The sequence below is a fragment of the Anopheles ziemanni genome, chromosome 2 (genome assembly GCF_943734765.1).
Source record: "Anopheles ziemanni chromosome 2, idAnoZiCoDA_A2_x.2, whole genome shotgun sequence".
Taxonomy (NCBI): Eukaryota; Metazoa; Arthropoda; class Insecta; order Diptera; family Culicidae; genus Anopheles; species Anopheles ziemanni.
This window is the reverse complement of record NC_080705.1, coordinates 45,138,709-45,166,162: the sequence shown is the minus strand read 5'-3', so window position 1 is coordinate 45,166,162 and position 27,454 is coordinate 45,138,709. Positions and strand designations below refer to the sequence as shown.

The window sequence follows — 27,454 nt, the reverse complement described above, 5'->3', positions numbered from 1 at the left end:
ATGAAAATGAGTCAGCTCGGAACAGTCTATGCGACCAAACGGAGGCGTCGTAATGGTAAAAGGTACGTACAATTCACACAGATTTTACACCGAGAGTCTCTAAGTATTCACCAGTCTCCGTACTTCTTTCGCACTAAACACTACCACTTTCATGACATTGGATGCGTAAACTACAACAATCGATAAACTTGCCATTTTTGAAACTATTATACCTTACGTTGCGCTAAGCCGACTTTTAGAGTGCTTTCGAAAAACAAAAAACCTCAAATCGAAATTAAATATTTTGGATTTTTCTACACCACATATACATACGAACTACGGCACGAAATCTTACCCAAGAATACCGGCAATTATTGGCTGTTTGAACGTACACCCTATTTTGGGGTAACAATTTTCGTTGCCCCAAAATTGATGATCTTTTATGCAAATGTTCCAGCAACCGTACTGGCTGCTGGCCTTCCGCATTTTGTTATTTTTTGTGATTTTCCTTCACTTCAATATTCTAATTTTTATTTTCGCTCTCCGGTATTCCTTCAGCCTTAACGAACGGTGTGCAAATCAGTGAAAACAGTTTAACTATTATTCTGAAGTCTTGGAGACGTGACGACGAGCAGGGTTGTGTAGTGCCGAACACCAATGCCTCTGCCGTGTTATTATTGGTTGCCTGCAACCCAATAATAATCATCCCATAAAACGGCTCAAAAAGTTCATTGGTAAACAGTAATTATTAATTTGGATTTGAATTTGAAATACAACTTAAAAATACAACAACCAGCTGATCAATGGAAATAAGTTCACTGATTGCAAAAGAACAGAACAACTGGTTCGGTAATGGTGAAGTTCTACATTTACTTATTTCTAGAATCAGCGGTATTGTAATCTTACTATATACCAGCATAATAAAATAGCAGTGCTGTTGTACATTTGTTCGGTTAACCGTTAACATGTTAACCGGGTTTGGTCGAAACCGTCTTTTCTTTGTTAACTGCAATAAATGTTGTCCACTTTATTAGCTTCCAAATGAAGCGACCATATATGGTGAACTATTCATTGTTTTTAATAATAGTGGTGACTAGCAAAAAACAAACTTTTCTATTAACTTCCAGCGCTAGAATGAAAATTAAATTCACACTGCAATAATGTACAAATCCGGCAATATGTATATTGAGGAGCGTGTAACAGCTCCGCTTAGGAAAGACCCACTTTAATTTTTTGTATGTACCTACTTCTATATCAACTATATAGAAGTAATGAAGAATTTTAAAAATGTATGAGGTGGCTGACATGTTCTTATACAAAAACAGAAGCCACTATTCCAGTCGACCCTTGAAAAAAAACTCCTCAAGTGTAACCGTTTGAGCCTCACTAGTGAAATCAAAATATTTTTCTATAAATAATATTTATTGAAAACAAACTACGTACGAAATCGTTAGTTTAAATTGATTAAATTACAGAAAATAATGCCAACAACTTACTTTACCATTATTTTTCATAATACCATAATTTATTTTCTTTCATTTTCTTTATATACAGTGGCAGGTATTCAAAGTTGGACTTTCTTAAAATATTATTTTCTTTTTTTCTAAAATTGATAACGGTACGAAACTTTACAGGCTACTTTTCCTCTATATTGATAGTAGGCTTTATATTGTTAAAATATTTTATCGGCGGGAATGATGAAGGAAGAATCGGCAAAAAACTGAAGGAAGAATACAAGGACAACAAATTTTTGTTTAAAGCCTTCGTTTGAAATAATTTAAGAAAATGCAAGAAAAGGCTACTAAGTAGTGACAAATGACATCTCAAATTACAATTACAAACGAATAATAAAAAAATCCTTTGTGATTTCCATGGTGTCCGACAATGAATGCCTGATTTAAACTAAAGACTTGTTTCACTCATCTCCTATATTTTTTCCTTATGAAGTTCTTTTGGATATTCGTAAAGAAGAAAATATTGAAGAAGCCCCTAGTGAAGTTTCGTGTCGCTAGCAACTCGGAGGATGAAGATAACGTAACTTAAAACAATACGATTGTCCGATTTTTGAGCGTCCGACTGATTTTTGAGCGTTTTTGATTGCCTGCCACTGTAGTTACGAGTAATTTTTCTAAAGATTTAGAAGTTTAGCTCTTAATGATTTTATTGGTTCGGTTTTACACTCAAACAAACATCTACTAGCGTACTACACCAGTGTGTAGTAGTTTGTCTTATATATGTTAAAAATAAACAGTTTCCAGCATCACTAAAATCTATAAATCTACAAAACCTGTCGTAATATCTCAAACGAACTGCTCTTCGCTGTAGAAAATTCAGGAAACATTTGTTTTTTCAAACATAAACTTCAAACACCTAGCATAGAAGGCTTTTCTGCCTCGTGCCATTGGTAGGGATGTTGGTGTGACTCACAAAAATTAAACTTGCTTCAACTGCACACCCAATGCAACTTTCGAACATCGATGTAATGCAGATGCCCATCCAGAATATCGGGTTCATCTTAAAACAACAGCAATAAACTGACCCCGGCGCGTTGTTGTAAGCAAGCATTCATATTTGAAGATACAAAGTACACGAGAGATGAATGCCTTCGCTTTGACCAAGCTCTTGCTCGAAGCCCCGCGGGCTGATGGTCCGGCACACCGTGGTTAGAGCGATTAATAGAAGCTGATAATTCACCACCAGTCAGAAAAGCCGTTTCTTTAAGCACTCGTGTCTTGCATCAAACCGCGTCAGTCCGAAGGAGGCGAAGAATGAAGCAAATATTTTGTTTATTCTGATCCATCTACCGCGCTGTAATACCGCCCAAAAAACAAATGGGTGACGGCACTAGCACCCTTGATTTTTTTCTTTGTTGTACCACCACTGAGAAGTAATACTAATTTGTAACGGAATTATGTCAATACACAGTGTACACAACTTTTGAAATAGTTGCAGAGCGAATCTAACAAGCTGCCATTTTATGCATATGTAGCCTTGTGATTGATATGTAACCTTGTGAATGCGCTCATCGGTGGAAGCGAAAAGCGACTATGACCTGCCATTATCCTGAAAGGGTCATCTGCGTTTAGGGGTTCGCAAACAGTGCGATTTATCGCACTCGAACCTGACATCCAGGTTCGGTTGTTTTATTGGTTTTCGAAGATTGCGTCTCCGATCATTTGTTGACCGGAGCGCCGGCTTATTTGGCTGATTATCATAATTGGAATCTAGTGAAATGCAGCGTGCCTCCAACGTGCGCCGCAGGATTGCAAACCGTTCGCCCGTGGTTATCAGTTTTCCGCGTTGTTTGCGAGAAACAAAAAAAAGGAACAACAAATGGCAAACCTAAAGTGCGTGAAAGCAATTCTCCCGAAGAGTTCCGTACGATCGCTATTGGCGGATAAAGAGCTTCCCTTTTGGAAACCGTAGACCCCGTTTCCGACAACCTGCCCAGGGTCGTCTGACCGACCTGCCGCTGGAGGAACAGCGTGCCGGTAACGCACCCACTCCGGCACCTTGGATCCGACCGACACGTCCCTTTTTTCTTACCTTAGGGCCCTCATTGATCGCGATCGATAACCGGTTTTGAGACCTGAACCGTTTTATATTTTTTCACCGGTTTTTGTTGTGTCTGAAGTTAGTGAGCCGTTTTTCGGTTTTTGTTTTTCCTTCACGCCACCTCTTGCTAGGCCACTTTACACTGCTGCAAAAGAAAATTTAACGGTGGGAGAAAAATAAATATTGATCATGTGATGTCCTTCTGGTCGCAAGCGCAAGGAATCCAGTTCGCGTTGGGAAAAGTAAACACCGAATTGAAAACTCAATTTATAATCCCCACATCGAACATATTTTGTATGCACCACCAAGAAGGGGTTAATCATGCTTGCTTTGGAGCATTACACGTTGGTTAAATGAACCGTTCGTAAGATAAATGTACAGTCGAACATGGACACAGTAGAATCCAAGGGACGCGTGATACAATTTATCCGTATCTGTTATCCGTATTTTGAGTATTATTAGATATTTCAAATTGTACTCTTTGTAAATGCAATCAGCCTTTATAAATGATTAAGCGACTATTTTATACAGCAGCCTTTTCAAATAATTTAAAGAACTTATAGCGCTGATAGTTTATGCTGTAAAGGTTTGTCGTTAAGGCCTTAAATAAAATTGTTTTTTCGTGCTGAACATTCGTTTTGTCGCGACGACTTGACGACGATATCAGCATTTCCATTCAATATAAAAGCAACTCAAACTTTCAATGTAATCTTTTTGGAAAAGGAGAAAAAAAACTTTTTTAGCAATACCTAAAAAAATGCCAGAGTAAGTCAGAGGTGGAAGGGTACCGGGGCTGTTTTTGGAATATAGGAAATAAATAATAAATTTCAGTGTTTACACTACATTGAAATTTCATCATTTTTACATTAACTCAAGACGAAAGTTATGGCATTCTTGCCCTCACTTCGAGCTTCAAAAGGAGTATTTATCATCAAGTACTAGTCTCACAGAACTTTAAAATTTTCTACAAAGCGTTTGGATTGTAAAATAATTGCTTTATTTTCGATTTGTTTCTATTTGGCTAGTCAGAAACTGATCATACGACTGAGGTTTGCTATCTAACCGCATCGGTTATCATCACACCATACGGTTTTATCGGAGGGCAAAGTGTTAAGTCAAATAAGCTCCCAAAAACGACAAATGGTTTAATATTGTAATCATTACATTGTAATCATATTATATGTTTACGTATCTTCGTCACGAAAAAAAAACAAATACGTATTTTATTCATTATATGTGATAGGTTGGGAAATGTATAGCAAATAAACTTCATTGCATGATAAGTTACTAAATAAAAGGATTTTGGGATGCAACATGTTCTAATTTATGGGATTAGTTACATGTATTCAAGCTACGGATGTTTTCCCATTCTATGGAAACATGGGCTAGATTGTTCTTCCAATTTGGGATCTCCCTTTACGCAGATCCACACTGGGCAGGTTCGACTGTAATACCAATCAATTGAATTGTTCTGCTGAAGCATGGCTCTCGAGGCTATTTGAGTCGTTTTTTTCGCAGCCCCAATCACGAGCATGCGTTTGCTCCATGAGTATTGAGAAGAAAACACCTTCCCCTGGTAGAAAAGAGATGCAATGGAGAAAATTTGAACGACATAAAATCTCTCTTAACGATTCAATTCAACAATCTATTTCAAGAAGCAAACTTTGCCAGAGCTTAAATGGCCAAATACCAACAGGATCTGACCTGCAGAGGCAAAGATTTTATTTCTTTGCTTGAAACAGGACACCAATAAGATCATCCCTCGTTGCCTTGCCCCGCGCTCGACTGGAATGCATGTAAAGTGTTAAAATAATTTGTTATTTAACTTCAAACACCACCACTTGAACCTTGAATCTTCAAGTTGTACCATGTACAGCAAGCAGTAACTTAAAGAAAACAAAAACATATCAACACCGAACATACTGCAGTGGTTCCGGTGCATCTCAGACTCCACGCATGCCACCGAATCCGAATCGTTGCGCATTTCGATCACATTTTTTGGCTATCTCTCTCCCAAGCGCCAAATTAACAAACCTTTTGCGATTTCGGGTGATTCTTTTCTCCGCCGTCGCCAATAATTTGCAATCCGAGGCATTCCTCACCCCGCATCCATGCGATCACTCGGGGCAAGACGGTGGGGGTCCGGGTTGGCGATCGTTCGAAAAACGAGAAGAAAATATAATATTCGTCTTCGCTCCCCAATTGGAAGGAACCCAATTCGCAGCTTGAAGAGCCTACACACTACTGGAACAAAATGTTACTAAACACAAACCCGTTTATCATGAACACCGGGATACCGCGGTGCAAAAGGGATGTTGTTTGTTTAATTCTCTGTCCTCCCACAGAGCTCCTCCCTCTTCCCTTCTCTTCGTGGGATTCTTCGAGGTGCATTCGCGAAGCTGTGCTGCAACTGTGTTCTCGTTTGCATTTTTGATTCACCGTTCCTCGCGGGTTTCTCCTTGCCGGATCCCTAGCCGGTCGAGGATTCATTATAATTTGTTTATTTGTTCTTGGTGCCATTGTATCTGCTGTTCCGGCTACCTTTTGTATCGCCATGTCCATGCTGCCCTCCTCTCCGATGGAGCCGTTTTGATTGTTTCGTTAACATAAATTAAACTACTACTGTGCAGACACACAGGCCCAATGCCCCACGCCGCGAGACGAAGTGCTACACTATTTCGGGCATTGCGGTTTGCTAATTTTTTTCGTTTTATGTTCTTTGTTATTCTTCTATCGATGCTGGAATTGAGAGTTGCTATTTTTCCGTCAGGAAAATCAATGAAATTATTGGTTTTCTTTGGAATTTTGACGTTTTCGATGTTCACAGATTTTTTCATAAACACGCGGTGAAATGAAGCGTGTAATATCGAATGTTTCGTTTTTTGTATGATAACTATTGTGGGTGTACAACGTTTTTGAAATAATTTTCCAAAAGCTAAAACAGCCGAAAACATTGTTAGAGTACACAAAGTGTGTTTAGTTCTTTTTTTTAACGGCAAAGAGCAAAAAGAACTCAATGATGATGTATGATAAAATAATAACCTCAAGCGCTCAACATAAAACTAAACAACGCATAACACCGATGTTGGTAAAAAGGACACATCCTAAATTTGTTAGGTGTGGTAGGATCCTTTGTGGATTGGACGCTTAATGATCCTAAATTTCATGTATCCACTTTTAGCGCACGCGTACTTCGAAGCGTATTCTCACACTACATGTACATTCAAACACAAGCATGCATAGGGTTTACTAGCTTGACGCCCCGGCGTTGCTCGGTGACAAAGGGATTGAGAAAAGTATTATGGTTTTGACTAATACTTGAAAGATATGTTTGAATTTAATAGCTACTATACCGACGTATTTAAAATGTTTGATATTTCATCAATTTCCCCTTGATGTATAAACCTTAGTGTAACTATGTTGGATACACCTTGACATTTGTTTACATGCTTGTTTTGTCTGTGTAAGTAAAACTGAGTTTAAATTGTAAAATTTAGATTATTTTATTAAAAAATAATGATCAAACAAACCTTCAACAACATCTGCAGTACTTAAACTTAATGTGTGAAAGGTTTCAGAAGCGACGATTGGTTGAGTCTTTAATGTACATAGAACTCCATACATAAAAAAAAGCTAAAATATGTAGTAGATAACATTTTTTCTTTATTTTATGTTACGGTTTGCATTATAAATTTCATGCTTTGTGTCCTATACACTTAATAAGAGGATCTTCCCCCCCCCCCACCCCACCCCCCCCCCCCTCTCTCGCTCTCTCTCTTTCTCCCTCTCTCTCTCTCTCTCTCTCTCTCTCTCTCTCTCTCTCTCTCTCTCTATCTCTCTGTCTTTCTTTCTTTTTTTTTCTCTCTCTCTCTCGCATTCAAATACAAATTTGATACAAAATTACGAAACAAGGCTATTCACAATTCGCTGTAGCAACCACAGCAATCCTGGGGAGACCAAATCGATTGGAAAAAAAGAAACCCGGTTTTTCGAAACGGTCTTACATTTTGGGAAAAGAAAATGATAAAAAAACGGCGCCGATCTCGGGCACTAAGAGTTCGATTGATTAGACATATCAACGAAACACTGGATTGATAATGCATCGTTCAACATGGTTCCAAAAATGCACCAAATCCGTGTTCGATATGCACGGGCAAGCTTCTCAGCTGACCCAAATCACTTTTGCCGTGTATTTTCTAATACTCGAAATGCACGAACAATTCTTCGAAAGGGCACCAATACAAAGAAGTAAAAACGACTTAAAAACAAGCACATATGACACAGTTTTCGACACAAAACACTATCACCGAAACAATCACAACACAATCAGAAAAAAAACTTCTCACTGAAGGTCAGTTCCTGAAGTAAAAGTTGCTGGGCCGGCTCAGACAAAAACCACACACAGGCCTCTAAGAAACACAATTAGAAAATTTCCTAAACAATCCACAGCCAATTTTGCGGAGGCTGGACCGTTAACTTACAGATTCTACGACTGTCTGCCTACAGAGCCTATCGTCTACGTTTTTCTGTAATTTGATCGCGATGGCAATCAGCTCGCTTGAGTAAAACGAAAGGATACTTAGATAGCGAAATTCATAAAACGAATATTCGAAAAAGTAGTGTTTGAAACGATCAGATAAGTGTGATATTTTCAGGGTGATGTCCTTACTTGAGCAAGGATACTTAAAATTATGGAAAACCTCAACTTTATATAGAAACTCACCGAACACTAATCCTATTACATCGTATTTTAAAATTTAACGGTTTTCAAATTGAAATGGTGAAAAGAGCTCAATTGCACAGCTCCAGTCACGGGAATTTCAAATCGCGTTCAATTGAAAGAAAGAAAGTATTTGGTAGGCACTTTGAATCAAATATATGTAATGTTTTAAATTAAGTTGGTTTGTTATGGAACAGTGGGACAACCATTCAGTCCCTATGGCTTGATTAGTACCATTTTATTAACGGGATTCACAGGAGAACATCATATTTCTCACGTGATTTTAAAGTTGGTCACATTTTTCCTTGAAATGACTGTACATAATTTTTTTAAAAACAAAGTTAGGCACGGTATTTAAACTATGCGATGGCCTGCAGATTTATCTTTCTCATACCGCATATAGAACATGGGCGAAATCAGTAGGAATCGAAAACATATCTTTCGTTGAAAGAAAGAGGTCTCATACTTCATTGAAATGGCGGGGTGACGAAATTTTAATCGTTTTACAACACGTTCCTTAGACCAAGCACCTAATGCCATGGCATAAGCCATTAGGCTGTATTATAAGACCGGGATGCAAAAATGCAAATAATGGGTATTGGCCCTGTTTTTTTCTTTGACTGAATTTCACGTTATGATAGTCAGGAAATTATTGTATCCGGGCAATGTAAAACACATCCCTCAGATAAAATCTTCAGTGAGTTCAACCATTCTTCTGTTTGGCCCGATAAATGTTTCATTACCATTCAGCCATGAGCATATCATAAGGCAGCCATTGAGCCGGGATTTGGATTAGCCTCTCACAGTTTGATACAGGTTCAAACTTCTAACTGGGCTGAGGCTTTGATTTACTGAATTTTCCACAATTTTACTAGATTCTGATGCCAATTCTTTCATCAACATGTGCCCGTGTAACCGGGCCTTTTTACCTAGTTGATTACTAAAAATGAGGCTGGATGAATACCTAGAATAGTTGCAAACTGCCTTGATTCAATAATTTTGGTAACATAAATGACCTTGGGCAAAGCTTATTACAACATATGCGCATTATTCCCTAGCATCGTTGTTTTGCAAGCAAGACTGTGGCAGACATGGCTTAGGCCAGACCAACAAGGCGCTTAGCAGAGGTAACCTTGCGGTTCAAGTTGATCGTTTTATTTCTGACTTTCCTAATCGTATGATTCCTGATATGTGAACGATTTGAACCGAGCCGAGCCAATTTTCTTTTACTTTAATATAACGGTAGGGTAGCGGAACCAATAGTGGCGAAGTTAGTATGTAACTAACAGTATGATGTAATTTATAAGGGTCAAGAACACAATATTTCACATACACAGCTTTTCTTCTGCAAAACATCTATTTTCGCCGTAAAACATGGTTGTTGGTTGTTCCTATAATGGTGGTATCATGTACCTATAGTGGTGGTAGTACAGAAAACTTGGAAAAACTGAGTATATTTTGACTGTAACTTATTTTTGAAACATATTTCAGGACAGAACGCCAAAATTATTCATATACCAATGCATTGTTTTTTATACACCAATGCATTGGCCTCATAGACCTCTCATATACCAATGCATTTTGCAGTTATTTAAAGCCTTAAGGAAACCTGGTGGTATACCTGATAAATTCTTAAGAAATCCAGCATATTAGCACAAACTGTTCGGAAAATATTAATTTTGGGGCATTAATTTATTACGGAATGGCAAGGTGTAACTTTTGAACACGTCGTAGAAGATCAAAGAACATTTCACACGAACAAATATCTCCATAGTATTTAATGCGTCGTAGAGCTAGGCTTTTATTCCACTACTACCACGATTGGTACTAGCAACACTATGGGAGCACTTACCCTAGGGGTATGCGTTTATAAGCGTGGTTTTTCCGCGAGAAGAAATTTAGCTACAATATGTATAGAGGAATCTATTGGCAGAACAGAGTAAAAGTTTGCAATCTATCATTAATCGATGTAAACTCTTTGTGATAAAAATAAAAATTAAAACTCCTTTTCCGTAGGATGTCTATTGGCATTTGGATTTATTGTTACATATTTATAATTTCGTTTGCACCAGTTCTGTCGATCTGTCGGATCCAATTTCTATACTACATAGTACAATAAATGAAAATCAATTTTAAAAATATGTCATCCAGTCATTGCAAACATTCTTCAGCGAGCAGATGTGTCGATGAGACAAATGGTAGCTTTCATAGAAAAAACATGTGTGATATTGCGGACAAAGACGACAAGAATGAAAATATTAAATATTTTCTAACGGGTCGGAAATCAACTGGCGGTCTCTGATTTGCCGATCGCTGGTCATACTGTTATTTCTGTGTTTTTTTCTAATTTGTACGGGATAGACTTTAATAGTTATCTTAATTGTTCTGAATCTGTGCGATAATGTATTTACTTTTGATGTTACATTATTTTTTGTCCTTCAATACGTATTGAAACTTGTGAGTTCGATACTTCCCTTTAGATGTTTTTCAAAAGAATCAGAATTGAAAACTTGAATTTTACAACCCGAGACATTTATTTAGATATGTGGCAATATGATTTTCAATTAGTGGAAAATATATTAACCTTTCCTCAATATGTAAAGCTGAAACATACCTTATCACCTAATCTGCTGCAAGTCTTGGGAATAGTCGGAAGTAAAATCAATCATCAAATTATATTACATTTTACTTCATACAAAATGCTGCAAACTCATTGCGTATTCCTCGAGACAAATAATTACTTGCCAACATAATCAATAAAAATCATCGACAAATTCATCAAACTTTCATCGACTTTCGCATCGCAGCTACCTAGTTCGCTTACTGTATGATCCGCCTCTGTTTCTTGTTAGTATGATTGATGAAGATCACCAATGAAAGCTGTTGAACTACCGAAACCGAAACCGAACAACTCCTGCAAATTCTTGTTTTGATTTTGACGAAGTATCGGAAAAAAGATATTGAGGGTTGTATGTATTGTTTTTGCACCAAAACCGATTATCGTGTTCTGTTTTGACCCCTCCGCACCACCTCCACTTTAAAGTGCACCTCGGAACACACACACAATCGGGATGCGACACACAAGTTAGGCTCTAATGTTTCCTACTTCACAATTGCGTCGCCACGCGCGAGGCCGTTTGTGTTGTGGATCATTTCACTTTCGTTAGCCTCTTTGTTCGCCTATTACATGCGTGACCACAAGGACCATCATCCTTCCCTCGCAATCCCACGCACAGTTTGTGATTGTAACGTCAACCGGTAATGGATTTCATTTTTCCGTCGATTTAAACGCAATCGGGACGCCGATGTAGGTGCCCTTTTGTCGATTGCACTTCGAAATTCACCTTCGCCATCCGGGATCAGGTCGGTACCGCATCCGGAGCGAGGCGGATATGGGCTGCCTTTGTTCTGGCGAACAGTCCGAGGGGAATAGTCCGAAGGCTCTCGTTTCGATGATAAATTTGTTGGTCCTCCCGATCACGCTCAGTTACCTGCCACCGGCGATGATACCGATACCTCTGTGGCGAGCGGGAAAACAGGGACATGCGTTACCGGAAAAACATATGGAGGGTGCATGGAGTGGAAGACCAAACCAGCTAACAAACCAAAGAGACCTGCGTCGTCAATGAGAATCAAACCACGCCAGGAACATATGCTTCCTGCCGCTTTTCCTGCTGTGAGTTGGACAGTCTCCTGTACTTCTTTTTATTTCGTTTTTGTTTCAGAGCCGAGCCCATGCGCCACCCATGCGCCTTTGCATCACGAAGAGTTATTAAACCGCGCGTGACTCATAACCTTTGTTTTGTGGGCGCCAAACTTGGTTCGGCACTATCAAATGATCTCCATCTCCCCTCCTCTGGTGAAAATGAACACTGAAGCTAGGATCTCCCCGCGATCCACGAGGACGACGGATAGCGAGCCGTGAGTTGACCCATGACCCTCGCTACCTTGTAGCAAAATAAATCGAGGGTAAATAGGCCCCTGTCCGGATAGGTTGAAAACAAAAAATATATAAATGAACAACACCAATATCCCTCCCCCGCCCGTTAGCGGTTGTTTGGCCTACTCGTGGTTTCTTAGCAATAACAACACACATAGTGCCAGTGCGATATCCTTTCCTGTCACCCCCACGTAAGGACCAGGACTAGGATTATTGAGAAGGGGCTGCACCAGGGGCCACAGCCGAAAGCACGTGTAAAAAGGTCTGCCGTCGGTCCGAGCAACCGGCGGTCATTAGAAACGATCGGCCCGGACAGGTATGGGGGCAAGACAAAGGTGCGATTAACCCGCGGTGGCGAAGGATTCGTAGCGAGGTTCACTCACCCCTTAGGTTTGCGCCCCTAACAAAAGAAAAAAAGTGGAAAAAACTATGCAAGATATGTTGGAAAATAAATTCAGCATAATGTCGCCGCGTGCCTTCGAGTTAAGGTTCTCCCTCGGTTCCGAATGACCCGACCATCTGACGAGAAAGTTTGTTTGACTGATCCGCTGTAAAGGATCTGGGGCCAGGATATTCTGCTAATGAAGAGTGGTTTCATATACAATGTGTTACCCGAAAATCGCCGTCCGAAAGCCGCTCGAAGGACGGGACTGATTCCGTAGCCTCGAACCTTGGCGGGGCCAAGATACGGCCCGCTGGTTTCGATCCCACCATCACCGTATCGTCCCGCACCCCCGGATGTGGCTCGATTAACGGTAGGTTATTAATTGATTCCTGCCGAACATAAATATGTTTCCGTCAAAAGGGTATCATATTTTCAGCTTGAGATATCTGACCCGGCACCAATTCGCGAACATGGTCTACCTTTTGGACCTTATTGTCCAACTTCAGATGTTTTCGCTGTTAATAGCGCGACTAATTGCTCGGGGTCGTGTGATCATCGGCCATTAGAATGCATTTCATGATTCGTAAATGTTTATTTATTATCGTATTGATTAGTGCAAGCCCGTGTTAAGCAGAAACACGAATGGCAGCGATGAGAGCATCAGTTTACGTTCTAACCGGTTTGATACTGCATTAGGAATGTTTTATTTGCATGCTAAGGGCGACGGAGATATCATTTTATTTACTTATTGATTTTGTTAATTGATTGTTACATTCCATGTTATCACTGAAGTCGCACGGTGGGTCTTGTGGTAGTTATTTTTAATCAAAAACAAACCCGTTGGTTGATTGAGTTGGTGTATATCGTCACCAGATCACTTCTTACTTGGTTCCATTTCCTTGCTGAGCGTACCATGTTATGTGCAACAAATTGAATTTAGTGCCGGACTTGTGTGACTTTAATCTTCCTATGTCAGTGTTTCGCGAGCGCCTACGTCTCCGTCTCGTCTAAACATTTCTCACGCGTAACCGTTTTTGTAATTTATACTTAAGATGTGTCGCGAAGACCTTTGTGATCCGACGACGATTCAAATAAATAAATAAAATAAAAAATATCATTTGAAATTTCAGAACGTTTCCTTTTTGCATTGCATGTGGTGGTTGAATTTACAACAAAGTTCATTGATTGTAACGACTTCGACATAACTAAGCTCATATTCAAATTTCAATAATCTATGGGCAGCAAAAGTGTATCTACTTGTTTGCTTATTGGATTTTCACGATGATTTTATAAACCAAGTCAAAGCATACAATGTTTTATGATTTTTTGTTTTTTAAATGCATTTTACAGCTATTTCAACGTGTGAATGAAAATGTTTATTAAATGCAGTTAATTTTTTAGTATAAATACGCTAAAGTAACACTCGGTTTGCGTTATCCGTTGCCCGGTGTATACTTTGGGTAGTTGTACCAACAAGGCAACCCCACAATTCGACAGGGGGTTGTTACCCAAATTTATGTACAGACAGAAACTTCTTCTTCTTCTTCTTCTTCTTGGCGTAACGACCTCTTGGTCATGCCTGCCCGTTAAGGGCTTTCGAGACTTGTTTCCCTGTTGTACGTGGATAGTCAGTCCTCTCGTACAGGGGAGGGTTCGGTCTCGGTTGGGATTCGAACCCACGCCGTCGAGGTGGTGAGCCCCGGCGCTCATGGGTCGATTTTCTAACCGGCGCTACCGCTCGGCTGTCGCGGACCCCTACATATGTGTTATATTAGTTAACGTAAAGCACACATTCTAAACGCTTAAACGCTTGATCCAACGTGTAAAAGCAAATGCGTCGAAAAGCGGTGTTTTATTATCGTGAATGTGACGTCTACGTCTATGTCTACGTTTGCACCTTAAATTATAAAAAAAATTAATACAGACGAGAGAATTGGTCCTTTCAATTGGGTTTCTTTTAGTAGCAGCTTTATTCAACAAAAACTCATTTGGCTAATTTTATAATGAGTCACCAGTTTAAGATATTGCATAAAAAGTGCATTTAAACTTTAACGGGTAAGATCATATCATTGCACCGTTGAGCGTTATTACAAAAATATATTTTTGTGAAATTTTTGATGATGAAACCCTACGTAATAAAAAAAGTCCATGCATGAACTATGAAATCGTCTGGCTCATACGTAATACATGTTTTCTACTTCCCTGGAATAACGACTAGGCTCCAGGAAAACAGCACATGAAAGCTTTTGCAAACGACCGAAGCTACACATATCGCATAGCGTGAAATGCAAAAGAGATACCGACCAAGGAGCCGACCTAAAGGCTTACCAAATTCAGAACCTCTAGAAGCAGACAGTTAAAGAATGGCCTAGCAAATGCAGCGTATTCCAAATGGCCCTGCTCAAATGCGCGTATGGCAGCGCAACAATATGCATCGGACCCTTTCAGGTTGCTGGCTAATTAGGGCCCCACCGTGCACCGACTGCAGCACGCAGCAGCTGCGTGAGGTGCAGTTTTACCTTAATAATTATCATTTTGAGCATTTATTCTGCCGTCGAGCTAGTGTCGAGTGATGGCCAACGGTGGTGGTGGTGCAGCCCGATCCAACTGCGTACCCGTTTCGCCCAAATGAACACTTTCTGGACGAATTACACCAATGCCGTTTGGTTGCGAGCATTTGGTTGATCGAACGTCAAAAACAAGGTCGAAGGAAACTGCACATGCCGTTTTGTGCGGGATCTTCCCGAATGACGGAGGAAACGAAGAACGATACGATAACTAGAATGAAATGTTTGGCTACCTTTAACAGAACTAACTGTTTTTAAACAATTGTAATACTAAAAAGCTAATACACGTAACTATTTATTTAATGCCTTATGATATTGAAAATTATACAAGGGTTATTTATAGCTGCAAACCATACAATTTTCCAAAAAACTATTTATGAAAAACTGGTCTTCTTTTCAAATTTCGATTACGAAGCAATGGTTATTCACGTTTAATGATAAAGCCGAGACCAGAAGATATTGCAAAGAAGATAAGGAATCACCTGCTGAAGAAGAGGCAATTTTTGGTGGCTTTGTGAGCAGTAAAAATTCTAATGAAATGCAGGTGTCACATCGATCGATGGCCAATGCTCCCGAAAGCTGCATTTGTAATGGCTACCATAATGCAACTGCGCAAAAGCTTAATGATAGTGTCAACCTGGTGCGTGCTGGATCTTATCGCAAGGCTGTGATGGCACAAAGCGAAGTGATGGGTTTAACTACCAAGCCACTTCCATCTCACTTTCACCGGAAGGGCCGGATTGTGCACATTTCCCCAGAGAACCCAACCTGGGTATCGTGGCGCTCGTGTGCTACTTTAATGAATAAAACATTGTTTTTGTAGCTCAGCGATCGCACGAGCATAACGGATCGTTAATGGAAATGTAATAAGGCTGGTTTTAAATAAAACGTTTTCTCCCACTGCCCAACCCCGCCGTTCCATCGGTAGCATGGACATAGCAAACTGGAAGGCATGCAAAGGCCATGCGAATTATTCACCAAAGCACTTTACCTAGTCTGCTTGTATGAGTAAGTAAAGTTGGTAGTACGTATGCTACAGATATTTAGTAAAACTAACACACAATTAAATGGTGGTTGAATGTCGAAGAAAACATTTTTTTCTTATTTTCTTATGATGAATGATAATTGAGAGTCTACTTATCCGTCTACGGTAATAAGTTGGTATAGAATCCGCAAATAGTTCGAAAAATTATTCAACAACTCAACATTTCCCAAAGAAGTTCATTGAAAAACATTCATTATGTAGTTCATAGAGAATTACCTTTTAATGTTTTAAAAAATACTGGAAACTGAAGCCGCAAAATGGAAGAGATGTGATCGAACAATTTTGCTGTTCTGGACAACAAGTTCTTGACCAATTAGAGTGCAGTAATAAAATCAGCTGCCATAAGTAATAAAAAAAACTTAATGCTATAATGTGCACGGATAATCCACCATCTGAATCGTTTGTTTATAATACACAAACGAATAACACAAACATAAATAATACCACAAATTGTCTTTAAATCGTTATATTTCAGTGATTGCAATTTTAGGTCTATACCCGAGTTAACCCAGGATACGATTACAGCTATGGTTAGCTACAATGAGGAAAATGCTATTTTTTGGTACATCAAGTATAATACGGCCTGGCCATCCAAATGTTTTTAAAAAATGACAATTTACGGTCTATCTATCTCATTACTAATATGAACGAATATGGAACGGAATATTGGATAAAATTTTACCTGATTCAAGTTCAAGTCCATCTGCTGAAGCAGAAGGTGTTATGAAATGAAATAAAATAAGGTCAACAAACGAACGAAACTCGTTCAAATTATAACAGCCTATATCTTATCTCACAACCAAGATTTTCACTCTCGTTTTGGCAAAACGGTTTAACCTTAACCTGATAACATATTTCGAATTGGCTTCCGATTTGTGAGCAGCAAGCAGGATTGATCTGTCACCATTAAGAGAAAGAAAACAACCAAACCGAGAAACCAAACTGCGAAGAGGATAAGAACTAGAAGGATAAGTTTGAATACAGAAACGAGATACACTAAATCAAAGGGCTGGTAAGTGTGGTAGTAAACAAACCCTTTTTGGCAATTAAATTTAAATAAGCCATTCGCCACGAACTGCTTCCATTGTAGGCCTTCGCTGCTGCAGTATTAATCGCCATTTGGCTTATGATTAATTCAACACCTTCGTCGTGGAATGCAGTCCAAATGTCGTCTTCTGAATTACACACCGCAGCCGCGTTGGTCAGATGCAGCCGGAATCGGTTGAATTTAATTTTCCACCTTCCGCCGCAGTCGCATTTCGAGCTGCGGAGTTCCGTTCCGGGATCCCGATTGAAATCCGATAAACGCCTTTTCATTGTAGGCGCGAAGGCAACGAGTGCTGCCTTGCGCTTTGCTTCAATGGACGTGCATTTACGAATGACCCCTATAGATTGCAGCAGCGAATGGGAAAGGAATTTTGTTTCCCCATTAGTCTTAATAAAAGGTGAAGATTTCTTGTGTTCGATTTTGAACTTGCACCCTCAACAATTTTTGCCATCCTACTTTTGTCCCTGTTGGGAACTTTATTCTACGCCAACCACGGTACGACAAGAAGCTGGTCAGATTATACAAACGGGTCGTCTTTTAGGTCCAATAATTTCCATAGAGAGCTTTCAATGAATCGCTTGTAACAATTGGTTCTATTTCAACATGAATATGCGGAAAATTATTCTTTCCTATTGCTTAGCCATGCCCAAACATTTTGTATCGTTTGGGATTGTTATATTTTGTCTTAGAACAAAATAATTAGGCACCTTATCAAATGATTTAAGATGATTTTTCTTACGTGCATGTTATTTCACATATTATTGGCCTTTTTAAAACTCTTTCTTCACCCATAGTTCCATCCGCCGGTCATATTGGAGGAGTGAGCGTCGCTTTGCATTCGAATGGAGAGTTTCCCTAACCTTTAGGTTGCTCTTTCGGTTGATAATTACCCTCATACATCTGTTTACACAAAGTGGCACACATGCTGCCGTACCACAAAAGTTGACCATCCTGTCCTGTCGCTAAAAACAACATACAGCATTCAGACTGCTCTGCCAAATTTGAACAAGAATAAAATAAAAAAGCGATTCAACGATTCAGTTCAGAAGATTCGCAATTCATACGGCCGGGACTGATATATCATGAAAGCGGATTTAACACCTTCACACCTATTTCGTCTCCGAAGTTTACTAAGGAATTCAGGAAGCCCAAAGATGAACAAAAAACATTCGATGCCAAAACCTTTAAAGAATAATAAACGAGTCGTAGTCGAGTTGGACGTTCTCTGCTGTGAAGTTCTGTTTTTTGTTGGGTTTTTTGTTTGTTTGCTTGCTTTACTTTGTACACTGTCTGTCGCTTCTAAGAAGCAAAGCCACAACACTTGGGTGAAACCAGGTACCACCTTCGCAAAGACGAGAATTGTTCCATTTTGTTGTTGTTCGGCCGCGGAATTCTTAGTGAGTGCTTATCTTTATCTGTTTTCCATACCTTTCTCCAATACAGCATTAAGACCACGCCGAAGGAAGGCATCACGAAGAGTAACCCTTCCAAGCGACACCGGGAGCGGTTAAATGCTGAGCTAGACTTGCTGGCTTCGCTGTTGCCTTTCGAGCAAAACATACTGAGTAAATTGGACCGGTTAAGCATCCTGCGGCTGTCGGTTAGCTATCTAAGGATTAAGAGCTATTTTCAAGGTAAGCATTACATTAATATCTATTTAAGTACGTTTTAAATGTTCTTGTTAAGTTATTATACAGTAATTATTTGTTGAAACAAATCGAAGACTACTTACTGATAAAATTATTAATTTAAGATCAACAACATATTTGTACTCCTCATACTGAAGGATACGACTTATATTGAACACAACAAAGCATTTTTAAGTATATGCTAATTTATCCATTACTTCCTGATCCTACCTACATTGTATAAATATTTTATCTGAATAACAATGTTTTTAAAAGGTGATACGCGTTATCTTTTATAAAATATTTAATAGTTGCGTGTGTCCTTATTACACATGAAGGTCATTATAGTGACCCCCCCACACTGTCTGTCATAGCGAGCCCCGGGAATTAAAAAGTGTACTAAAAAGGGACCACTTGAAATTGTGGTTTTTAAACGCGTTTGAAATGAGCGATCGAATGGACTCTTTCATATTTTGCACAAGCAAGTGAAGATTCTCAGCGTGCTATTGTTGTTTGTTTGTTAAACCAAACAATTTTTTCTTTTTTTGTGAATTTTACCAATAGATTTTTAGTCATTATGCGTAAATACATATTAAACAACTATAGCAATAGAAATAAAAAAATCTTTTACATGTACGGCACTTTTTTCCAACAGTTGTGATGCATAAAGATAAAAGCGAGAATGGTTTGCTACCACAATCCGTTTCCGACGAAAGCTATCGAGCACGTGACTTTACATCGTACGATCACAGTTTCATCGTTGATAGCGATATGTTTTTACAGGTAAGTGCTAAGATAAGATTATCTAGTCAATAAAAACATCATTCAAACACAATGGATCCAACAGGCTAGTGTTTTCTTTTAAGAGACGTAAATCTTTTCATTCTAATTTCGTTCAAACTTAACGAACACTATAAACGCTGACCCCTGTCGTCAACTTTCTGTAGCGATCATATTGTGCGACATCACATAGAAAATCGTATGCTTCTGTATTAAGCCGCTGTCTTTGCTGTGACCATTCACAGCTTCATCATTCATACCTTTGCACTTTTCGATCGAGCTCTTAACGAGAAACGGGCACGAATAATTATGATAGCGTTCGAGACGCGAACCACGACGTTTTAACCCGTTTCCAGCGTCGCTTCCGGCGGGACGGGGTTGGTTCGATGCTGTAATTAAAGAAATATCATCTCCAGAAAGGGAAAACTTCAAACCACATGCTGAACAACGGGTTTCTACAGCTCATCATAAATGCCCTTCCCGGTAATCGGTATTTAATAGCATATTCGATTGGAAATTAATTTCTATTGAAGTGCCAACAGTAAGCAACAGATGCCAAACAGCACCAAACACAAAAAAACATGGCTGAACCATCAAGAGCAAATGATTTGACGACATAGTATCATGACGCAGTCCATGTTATGTAGTAGTTTGACGTATATTTGCTGTTGAGTATGTATGTATGTATGTACATACAATAAAAAAAATCAACGAAAAAGCATTTTAAGCTCCAAATTTGGGTACAATTCACAAACTTGTGCCTGTAATCAGATAAAAACTGTATCTGAACTGAACCGTTTCTCCTATGCAGTGTATTAGAGCGCTTAACTTCAATAACCCCTTTCCATTACATTCTCGAACTATTCCCATAATGATCAAATTTTATTTATCGTAAATAATATTCAATGTTTTTTTCGTCTTTCGCAGGCATTAAATGGCTTCATAATGATACTCACCTGTGAAGGCGAAGTGTTCTTCGCCACTCACACGATTGAAAGCTACTTGGGTTTTCATCAGGTAATTTAGTTCGTTCATTTCTGCACTCTTCTGGCTTGTGTTCTGTGATGATTGCCGTTTTCCATCCTCCTAATTCCCCAGTCAGACATCATACACCAATCAGTATATGAGCTGGTACATTCGGAAGATCGCGAGGAGCTACAGAAGCAGCTGCTATGGAACTCCTTTCTACCGGCGGACCTTTCCGGCATACAGCTAACGGAAGCGTTGGTACCGGAAAAGGACAAACTGCTGGAGCGTAGCTTTACCGTGCGATTTCGCTGTTTGCTCGACAACACATCCGGCTTTCTGGTATGAATAATACGATGTCCACCCAGTGCAAGTTTCGACCCTGTGAGTCTTACATTTACGATGTTCCTCCTTCAGCGCCTGGATATACGAGGTCGGGTGAAGGTGTTGCATGGACAGAACAAGAAGAACGAAGAGCCACCGCTGGCACTATTCGCCTTCTGCACCCCGTTTGGACCGCCTAGCTTGCTGGAGATTCCCCCGAAGGAGAACATGTTCAAGTCAAAGCACAAGCTGGACTTTTCACTCGTTTCGATGGATCACAAGTATTACTAGCACCACCTGGACCGTGTGCATACAGTGCGCAGCACTTTATCTCTCATTTGCTTTTTTTTCTAGGGGGAAGAACACACTCGGCTACTCAGACTCCGAGCTGGCCAACATGGGAGGCTACGATCTGGTGCACTATGACGATCTGGCGTACGTGGCAAGCGCTCATCAGGAATGTAAGTTGTTCTAAATACAAGTTTGTCGCATCAATTTCTCCAGGTAACCAAAATTTCGTTGTTCGTTTCTAAAAGTACTGAAAACCGGCGCGTCGGGCATGATAGCGTATCGATATCAGAAAAAGGACGGCGCCTGGCAGTGGCTGCAGACCAGCTCGAGGCTGGTGTACAAGAACTCGAAACCGGACTTTGTGATCTGCACGCATCGGCAGCTGATGGAAGAGGAAGGTCGCGACCTGCTCGGGAAACGAACGATGGACTTTAAAGTAACAAACTGCAGACGTCCTTTTGAGCGTCTGGAAAGGAAAGAGCCGATAGAGTGAACGTTAATACGTATTCTTTTGCCCCTTTTTCGGCCACTTACAACAGGTTAGCTATCTGGATGCAGGCATTTCTTCGACCTACTTCGAGTCGGATCAGCTGATCATAAGTTCGAATAGCACGAGTGCCCCAAGTTCACCAACAACCTCGCAGCAGCGTGCCAATCGGCGCTACAAAACCCAGCTGCGCGATTTTCTCTCAACTTGCCGCCATAAACGAAAACTTCCCAACCAATGCGCAAATGAACCGGTAAGGTGCATTGTTTTGTATGTAAAATTTCCGTACAAAAAATTAGTTTCGAACCTCTTAATCAAATAATGGTCTAAATTGCTCTCTTAGCTTCCTTAATATCAACCATTCTTCGCATATTTTAACCCATCGTTGATTGGACGATCATAATCTTCAACAAAAAGCATAGAGAAGCTTAATTTCATTAACTATTATTACCAACTACTTTTGCTTCTACAAAATCAAAGTAATGTTTCTGCTAGGTTCCGTTCAGCTATCTCCTTCAATCATTAGCTTGAATTTTCAATCATTACTAGAACATATATGCAAAAGTTACGTTTGAAACTGAACCCTTGCCTCGTGTCTACCGAAATAAAGTGTAGTAAAGCTGGATCAAGTTGGTTTCGAATTTCTGTAATTTTGGAGGTCCGCGACAGCCGAGCGGTAGCGCCGGTAAGAAAATTGGCCCATGTGCCCCGAGGCCCACCACCTCGACGCCGTGGGTTCGAATCTCAACCGACACGGAGAGGACTGATTATCCACGTACACATTAAAGTTCTCGTAGGCCCTTATCAGGCAGGCATGACCATGACCAACAACAAGGTCGCTACTCTAAGAAGAAGTAGAAGTAGAGTAGTTCGAATGTACAAAGAACATACCGTCGGAACGCTAACGATACTCTCTGGCTTTGACTAACGGACGGAAAATACAAACGATAGACGATACTCTTTTCACTACATTGTGCATGGTATTGAATGGAATCATTCAGAGAGTATTTCTATCTTTTCCTGTTAGGACAAACCGCTTTCAATGTACAGTTTTACATTTCAACATTAGTTTTCCATTAAAAAAAATCAAGTGTCGTTAGTTTTGGTTATCCAGTATCAACTAATGACTTTCTAATTATTTGTAGTAAAAACTTGATTCAAAGAACATTCAGGGCCAACGTCTAACCAGTACTTGTAATATGTCCTTGGTTTCTCTTCTTTGGTCTTACTGGACTTAAGATTTGAAAATCATTTGGGCATTTATTGATATTGCTTTCTATCACATCCTTTGATTGTGTGCTTTCAGGTATCGCCGAACGTGGCGGTGGTCGACTACATACCCGGTGGACCTCCGGGTACGGCGGCCGCAGCCGCTGCAGTCGCCGCAGCCGCCTACACAAACACCATTAATAGTGTGTACTCGCCAGCCGCACACTTTGCTGGTGCCGGCCCGGACAACGTCTATATGGGCGGCCCGGTCCATTCGCCGAACTTTTATCCGATGCCCGATAACATATTCCACCAGTATCGGCTACAAGGTGTAAGTGGCTACTATCCCGAGTATCATACGAGCACTAGTGCATCCACCTTTGTACCTACTAACGGGCTTATTCCGTACGACAGTTATGGAATCACTAAAGAGGACACCATGCGGTGGCACGAAGGGACAAAAGGCTACGGTACCGGCGGCGATCCAAACCAGTCGCACCCGGCCGGCGGATCGAGTGGCACTGAGAGTGGCGCCGGGGAGTCCACCTATCTGGTCGGCGGCTTCGCCACAGCCCCCAGCGGTGCCGATACAAGCTCTCCGCATGTCCCCAAGAGCTCGTGCCACCAGGGTCAGAGTGCGTCGCCACACTCATCGGAGGAGCTAGTTGATCCGTGCTGCACGGCAGATAACGCCGCACCGACCAAAGACTCGCTAGAGCAGCACTCACACCATGGTGCTCAACATCACGGTCATGCTGCGCACCGGCAGCCCCCCAGCACCCATCACCATCAGCTCGGCCCACAGCATCAGCAGCATCAACAGCAGCCACAACACCAGCACCACCAGCATCAGCAGCAGCATCATCATGCACTACAGCAGCACCACCATCAGGACATGCAACAGATGTTGGCACACCCTCACCAGCACCAGCTGCAGACGCATCAGCTACGCAATGGAGTGGCCGCGGACGACCACAAGCTGGCCTCCGATACCAAATCGCCGTCGTCCTCTTCGCCGTCGCTACGCTGCGAGCCACAGCGCCAAACCGTCCTCATGTGGGGTACGTCCTACAGCAACAGTAGAGATTCGCTAACCACTTCCATACACTGTAACAGTGCTGCCAGCGATAGCGGCGAACCCCTCGCTAACACTAGCCATGACGCACCATCCGCAACCACCTACGACTACATCGATTCCGGTGCTGACTTTAATCTGTTAAGCTTAACCAAACCCGTAACCACTAGCTCCTCCATCGTCATCAGCAATAGTACCAGCAGCAGCACCAGCACGCCAAGTGGCAGTGGTGGCGGTAGCACCAACTCAAGCGCTAACAACTCCTCAGGATCTACTCTTGGAGATCTCTCGTCCACTAACAATTCTAATCAAACGCAGTGCATTCCTTGTGAGCCCTCGGCTGGTGTGGACAAACCGTCGCATCTTGTCACAGCCGACGCCACGAAACGCAGGCAGGCAACGGAAGCGAAACCGATGCGATCGCAAATTTTACTCACCAAAGCCAAATGCCAAAATGCCAGCTCCAGCGATAGCGTTACCTTTGCCGTCAAACACTCCAAGTCCTATGCTAACCGTACTAACCAACATCTTGCGCAACCAGAGCACCAGCAGCAGCAGCGGGACGAGCCGCCACTGGAATCACACTCTCAGATTACACCGACCGGGGTCGTCAGAGAGTCGGACTCGCCCAACTTGTCTTGCTCCACCGATGCAAAATGGTATTGCACGGATGACGCTTAACACACTACTTTTCCGTTCAACACCTAAATCTACTACATGTAGCAGTCGTTTGGCAACTAACCCACGATCCCATTGCATCTTACCTTTGTTTTTGTGATTCTCATTAACCAAATGGTGGGAAAGTTGGTCGTTAGGAAACTCTCAGCTGCTGGTCGCACTTGATCAAAGGTATGCACTCTGGAACAGAAGGAACATCATGTTGTTGGTGGTATTTCATTGCAAGCTTAACAACATGAACCATATTTTCACACAACGTATCAAAGTACCCTTTCTAACCTTTTAAATTTGTTTAATTATGCTGTCATGTTAGTCAGATTCTAGTATGTGAACGTGACATTGTTGGCATGAAATCTAGCATCGTCTTATAATTATAAAAAGAACTACATATTTCTGATGTTCCGTTTTACTCTAAAGACAGTCAAGGTTGCTTTGAATCTCATTAATCTTTCTAGTGCAATTAAAAACAAGTTTTTTAGACTGTTTTTAAATTACTGTTTTGAATAATTTTTGAAATTATTTAAGCAATTTCAGTAAACGACTAAACAAGCGATACCAAAAAGTCGAATAAAGAGGCTTATTACTATTTGCTATATTTTTATTTATGTGGCACATCATCCCCTAGTGGGACAAAGCCTCTCTCCAAAGAGAGTTAAGTATTGACTGAAAGACGGTATTATATTATAGATCGGTGGGTCACTGCCCGTTCGTAAATGCTGGAGGGTGCACACACAGACTCGAGATTAGATCCCACACCCTATGGCGTGGTGTTTCCTGTTGCTTTTATTTAATTTATTTTTTTTTTAGTGAGCTTGTTTAGGACTCAATGTAGATGTAGTTTTAAAATCATAATACTCTGTATTGTTGCAATTTGAACTATTTGATGCTAGCAGAGTAACATTATTTCTTCAACTTTGCAAATTTCTCTACTTGTACAACTTTACTGACTGAAATGTATTCTTTGATTATTGTAAAATTGCCTGTCATATACGCTCGATAGAAGAATGAATGTATGAAAAGCTACTAAAACGTTTGCTGGTACCCATACCCATGAAATTCAAGTCATTAAACTTTTAAATTTATGGTCCTTTATATTTATGGACATAACATTATAAAGATCAAGAAAATTCCCGTGTTCGAACAGATATCGGATTTGGTATCGAACTCCTTCTTGCTGAACAAAAGATTTGGATGTTTGGATGTATGCGAGGGCTTACACCAGTAAAACTATTGAATCCAGCTTCATGGATCTCTAAGCGGTGAAGGACCGGCTACTAAGTCCATATGTCTTATGTAAATGTTGAGGGTTGGCATAAATCCACATTGACCGTTCACTGTTCAGTCTTTAGTATTCTTAAATACAAACATTATTCATTAACAGCTGGTTATACGTGTTTAAAACCTAATTTGACGATTTTCTTTTTTTATTTCCCGGTTTCCTACGAAAGGCGATACTCGAACCAAACGGCTTAATGAACGAACCGGTTCCTACAATCCTACCAAACGGGAGCGCGAAAAACTACATTGCTAAATTTCATCGAGATACAGCTACAAGAACAAGGATATACGAGTCACCTGTGTAGAATAAAACTTCTACTTCTTTGGCGTAACGACCGTGTTTAGGCCAAAGACGCTTTCTTTTTTGGGGTAACTAGAGTTTCGATGGATAGTCCTCTCGTAGAAGAAGAGGGTTCGGTCTCGGATGGAATTCCAACTCATGTCGCCAAAGTTGATTCTCTAACCGTTCAGCTGTCTCGAAAGCCCAAATTTCAAACATTAAACACTTAAACACTTATGCTTTAAAATGCGGGCTTGATAGCGATGAAAGAAACGTTCAAATGATAATTGAATGAGAAACAATTCCCTACCAACACAATTCTACGAATGTTAGACCTCTTCTAAGCGAATGTTAACGCCATGCTTGCCAATTATGTCCGCGAACGATTCACCACAATTTTTCGGAGTAACCATATTAAAAATCGCTAAAATTGGCATACGTTAAACGAAATGTGTTAGTAAAAAAAGTTCAGGAAGAAAAGCTAAACAGAATGTGGCGTAGCAGAATAAATACTAACTGGACCTTATTTAGCGTCCTGTATATTTAGATCCATTGATTGAATGTAATGTTTTGATTTTGATGTTTTGAAGTTTTCAATTATGAAAATCGGTTGGAGGCATTATCCTTTCAAATTATATATAAGCAGTGAAACGTAAAACAAAACAAATGTAAGCAACTTTTTTTACACATAGCCTGTGTCTTCATCAGCACTTAGAGAAACAAGCATAAAGTTAAAAGTTAGTTCTAGACTCGACCATATCTTCCTAAAAATCGCTGCATCTACCCAAACTCCTGTTATGTAACAAACTTGGTATTTATTTGATTTATGCTTTAATTCACTTTAAACTGAATTTAACTGGAAATAAATACATATGTTAATTGAATTAACCATATCGATATCGAAAAGAACTTGCCCAATTTTCTTTCCGGATAAGAAGTATGTACAGGTAAATGCAAATGAGAAATCCGAAATAAATTGCTTCAATATGCCAAATACTTTGTGTTGCCCCGCTTTACTCTATAAAGTATCACAGAGCTTTTAATAAAGCTTTCATTAAAAGCTATTCCAAATAAAAGCTTGCTAAGTTCTAGTGCTCCAAGAGCTGGGTTTTTTCATACTCGCTTGTCTAAACCAGCGAAACAAACCAACAAACATCAGTGTCGTACCTTTTTTTCATGAGCTAGCATGTAGGCCACGTAGATGAATAATTTATACCAT

At 40.3% G+C, this 27,454-nt stretch overlaps 1 protein-coding gene across 1 annotated transcript; it reads left to right on the top strand.

Moving 5' to 3' along the window:
• LOC131293652 (uncharacterized) lies at positions 1 to 25,123 on the top strand. The gene is made up of 12 exons (XM_058321727.1): positions 1 to 62; positions 18,683 to 18,873; positions 19,523 to 19,650; positions 20,575 to 20,664; positions 20,746 to 20,955; positions 21,031 to 21,218; positions 21,292 to 21,398; positions 21,474 to 21,664; positions 21,768 to 21,968; positions 23,022 to 24,327; positions 24,461 to 24,616; positions 25,095 to 25,123. The coding sequence occupies exons 1-12, from the start codon at positions 1 to 3 to the stop codon at positions 25,121 to 25,123; spliced, it is 2,859 nt and encodes a 952-aa protein (XP_058177710.1).
• Positions 25,124 to 27,454: the final 2,331 nt, after the last annotated feature.